Here is a 5,000-nt window from a genome sequence, read left to right as displayed (position 1 = left end):
CTACGGCGACCTTTCTCAATAGCAAGGCTACGCTCACTGAGTCTGTACATAGTCAAAGCTTTCCTTAAGTTTGGGTCAGTCACAGTGGTCAGGTATTCTGCCACTGTGTCTCTCTGTTTAGGGCCAAATATCATTCTAGTTTGCTCTGTTTTATTGTTGATTCTTTCCAATGTGTCAAGTAATTATCATTTTGTTTTCTCATGATTTGGTTGGGTCTAATTGTGTTGCTGTCCTGGGGCTCTGTGGGGTCTGTTTGTGTTTGTGAACAGAGCCCCAGGACCAGCTTGCTTAGGGGACTCTTCTCCAGGTTCATCTCTCTGTAGGTGATGGCTTTGTTATGGAAGGTTTGGGAATCGCTTCCTTTTAGGTGGTTGTAGAATTTAACGTCTCTCTCTCTCTCTCTGTCTGTCTCTGTCTGTCTGTCTCTCTCTGTCTGTCTGTCTTTGTCTGTCTCTCTCTCTCTCTCTGTCTCTCTCTGTCTCTCTCTGTCTCTCTGTCCTCTCTCTCTCTCTCTCTCTGTTCTCTCTCTCTCTCTCTGTCCTCTCTCTCTCTCTCTCTCTCTCTCTCTCTCTGTTCTCTCTCTCTCTGTCTCTCTCTCTCTCTGTCTCTCTCTCTGTCTCTCTCTCTGTCTCTCTCTCTGTCTCTCTCTCTGTCTCTCTCTCTGTCTCTCTCTCTCTGTCTCTCTCTCTCTCTCTGCTCTCTCTCTCTCTCTCTCTGCTCTTCTCTCTCTGTCTCTCTGTCTCTCTCTCTCTGTCTGTCTAGTCATGTGTGTAGCAGGGATCGGTCTGGTGATGCTCTTCTTCAGTTGGCTGCTGTCCATCTTTAGAGCTAAATACCATGGATACCCTTACAGGTAATAAACACACACACACACACACTTCTTTTTCACTCCCTGTTGTCTGACTATAACTGGTTGTGTTTTCCAGTTTCCTGTTGAGTTAGAGCTGGGAGGAAGAAGCCTGGAAGTTCCAAAGTGCCTCGGACATCTCACACGACAACAACACAACACCACAACAACACAACACCACAACAACACAACACCACAACACACCACAACAACACACCACACGACAACAACACCACAACAACAACACACGACGACAACAACACAACAACACACCACAACAACAACACACGACGACAACAACACAACACACGACGACAACAACACAACACCACAACAACACAACAACACAACAACACAACACCACAACAACACAACACCACAACAACATACCACAACAACACACCACAACAACACACCACAACAACACACCACAACAACACACCACAACAACACACCACAACAAACCACAACAACACACGATGACAACAACACAACAACACACGACACCACAACAACAACACACCACACCACAACACCACACCACAACACCACACCACAACACCACACCACAACAACATACCACAACAACAACACACAACACACCACAACACACCACACCACACAACAACACACCACACAACAACACACCACACAACAACACACCACAACAACACACCACAACAACACACAACACACCACAACAACAACACACAACACAACAACACACCACAACAACACACAACACACCACACCACACCACAACAACAACACACCACAACAACACACCAACACAACAACAACAATACACCACAACAACACCACAACACACCACACCACGACAACACAACAACACCACACCACGACAACACCACACCACAACAACAACACACCACAACAACAACACACCACAACAACAACAACACACCACAACAACAACAACACACCACAACAACAACAACACACCACAACAACAACAACACACCACAACAACAACACACCACAACAACAACAACACACCACAACAACAACAACACACCACAACAACAACAACACACCACAACAACAACAACACACCACAACAACAACACACCACAACAACAACAACACACCACAACAACAACAACACACCACAACAACAACAACACACCACAACACACCACAACACACCACAACAACAACACACCACAACATACCACCACAACACACCACAACAACAACACACCACAACAACAACAACAACACACCACAACAACAACAACAACACACCACAACAACAACAACACACCACAACAACAACAACACACCACAACAACAACAACACACCACAACAACAACAACACACCACAACAACAACAACACACCACAACAACAACAACACACCACAACAACAACAACACACCACCACAACAACAACACACCACCACAACAACAACACACCACCACAACAACAACACACCACCACAACAACACACCACCACAACAACACACCACCACAACAACACACCACCACAACAACACACCACAACAACACACCACAACAACAACACACCACCACAACACCACACAACACACCACAACAACACACCACAACAACACACACCACAACAACACACAACACACCACACAACAACACACAACACAACAACACACCACAACAACAACACACAACAACACACAACACACCACAACAACACACCAACACAACAACAACAATACACCACAACAACAACACAACAACACCACAACACACCACACCACAACACACGACAACAACAACACACCACGACAACACACCACGACAACAACACACCACGACAACAACACACCACGACAACAACACACCACGACAACAACACACCACGACAACAACACACCACGACAACAACACACCACGACAACAACACACCACGACAACAACACACCACCACGACAACAACACACCACCACGACAACAACACACCACCACAACACACCACCACCACAACAACACACCACCACAACACACCACCACAACACACCACAACAACAACACACCACCACACCACAACAACAACACACCACGACAACAACACACCACGACAACAACACACCACGACAACAACACACCACACCACGACAACAACACACCACCACAACACCACACCACAACAACACCACACCACGACAACACCACACCACGACAACAACACACCACGACAACAACACACCACGACAACAACACACCACGACAACAACACACCACGACAACAACACACCACGACAACAACACACCACAACACAACAACACACCACAACAACAACACACCACAACACAACTGTTCATCTGGCTTTATCTCCTCTGTTACTGGAAACTACCAGGAAGACATTGTTTACAGTGACATTTACAAAAGTTCAGAATGTCTTTTTATAAATAAATAAATGAAAACATTTAAATGTAGATATCTACGTAGAGGAAATGAAGGATATGTTCTGTCTACATAGAGGAAATGGAGATATTGGTGTACAGTGTTTGTACTGGTCTATGCATCTAAAGCCCTGTATTGGTCTATGGTTCAATAGTGTTGAACTGGTCTATTGATGATCAGTACAGACTGGGTTAGAGAGAGGAGAGGGTCTGGAACTGAGTGTTGGGGTTAGAGAGAGGAGAGGGTCTGGAACTGAGTGTTGGGGTATTGAGAGAGGAGAGGGTCTGGAACTGAGTGTTGGGGTTAGAGAGAGGAGAGGGTCTGGAACTGAGTGTTGGGGTTAGAGAGAGGAGAGGGTCTGGAACTGAGTGTTGGGGTTAGAGAAGGGAGAGGGTCTGGAACTGAGTGTTGGGGTTAGAGAGAGGAGAGGGTCTGGAACTGAGTGTTGGGGTTAGAGAAGGGAGAGGGTCTGGAACTGAGTGTTGGGGTTAGAGAGAGGAGAGGGTCTGGAACTGAGTGTTGGGGTTAGAGAGAGGAGAGGGTCTGGAACTGAGTGTTGGGGTTAGAGAAGGGAGAGGGTCTGGAACTGAGTGTTGGGGTTAGAGAGAGGAGAGGGTCTGGAACTGAGTGTTGGGGTTAGAGAAGGGAGAGGGACCTGAGTGTTGGGGTTAGAGAGAGGAGAGGGTCTGGAACTGAGTGTTGGGGTTAGAGAGAGGAGAGGGTCTGGAACTGAGTGTTGGGGTTAGAGAGAGGAGAGGGTCTGGAACTGAGTGTTGGGGTTAGAGAAGGGAGAGGGACCTGAGTGTTGGGGTTAGAGAGAGGAGAGGGTCTGGAACTGAGTGTTGGGGTTAGAGAAGGGAGAGGGTCTGGAACTGAGTGTTGGGGTTAGAGAGAGGAGAGGGTCTGGAACTGAGTGTTGGGGTTAGAGAGAGGAGAGGGTCTGGAACTGAGTGTTGGGGTTAGAGAGAGGAGAGGGTCTGGAACTGAGTGTTGGGGTTAGAGAGAGGAGAGGGTCTGGAACTGAGTGTTGGGGTTAGAGAAGGGAGAGGGTCTGGAACTGAGTGTTGGGGTTAGAGAAGGGAGAGGGTCTGGAACTGAGTGTTGGGGTTAGAGAGAGGAGAGGGTCTGGAACTGAGTGTTGGGGTTAGAGAGAGGAGAGGGTCTGGAACTGAGTGTTGGGGTTAGAGAAGGGAGAGGGTCTGGAACTGAGTGTTGGGGTTAGAGAAGGGAGAGGGTCTGGAACTGAGTGTTGGGGTTAGAGAGAGGAGAGGGTCTGGAACTGAGTGTTGGGGTTAGAGAGAGGAGAGGGTCTGGAACTGAGTGTTGGGGTTAGAGAAGGGAGAGGGTCTGGAACTGAGTGTTGGGGTTAGAGAAGGGAGAGGGTCTGGAACTGAGTGTTGGGGTTAGAGAGAGGAGAGGGTCTGGAACTGAGTGTTGGGGTTAGAGAGAGGAGAGGGTCTGGAACTGAGTGTTGGGGTTAGAGAAGGGAGAGGGTCTGGAACTGAGTGTTGGGGTATTGAGGGTTATGTGATATCTCAGTGACTGACCTGCTGTATATCTCTGTCTCACTTGTTGCCATTAAAGTGCCTTACTGACTAAACCGTTTCCAGTGTTTCCTCACTACAGTCCTGATGAATTAGCATTGGACCAGAATTACAACCCAAACAGCACAACCCATCTGCACTGTTCTTCAAGTAAATGTATTTTTGTAAAATGTTCTGTGTAAGTTGTTAAAGGTTGTCCTTGTG

General features: G+C 47.5%; 1 protein-coding gene across 1 annotated transcript in view; it reads left to right on the top strand.

Annotated features, from left to right (window-relative positions):
- The window catches only part of LOC123743070 (magnesium transporter protein 1), a 17,923-nt gene extending 16,864 nt beyond the window's left edge, over positions 1-1,059 (top strand). The window contains exons 9-10 of the mRNA XM_045717796.1: positions 763-853; positions 927-1,059. Coding sequence (XP_045573752.1) covers positions 763-853; positions 927-942 — 107 coding nt within the window. The 3' untranslated portion in view covers positions 943-1,059. The remainder of the gene's footprint in view (positions 1-762; positions 854-926) is intronic.
- The last annotated feature ends 3,941 nt before the right edge of the window (positions 1,060-5,000 follow it).

This window comes from Salmo salar, chromosome ssa05 (assembly GCF_905237065.1).
Source record: "Salmo salar chromosome ssa05, Ssal_v3.1, whole genome shotgun sequence".
Classification (NCBI taxonomy): Eukaryota; Metazoa; Chordata; class Actinopteri; order Salmoniformes; family Salmonidae; genus Salmo; species Salmo salar.
Note: the sequence above shows the minus strand (reverse complement) of the source record. Positions and strands in the feature narration are given on the sequence as shown.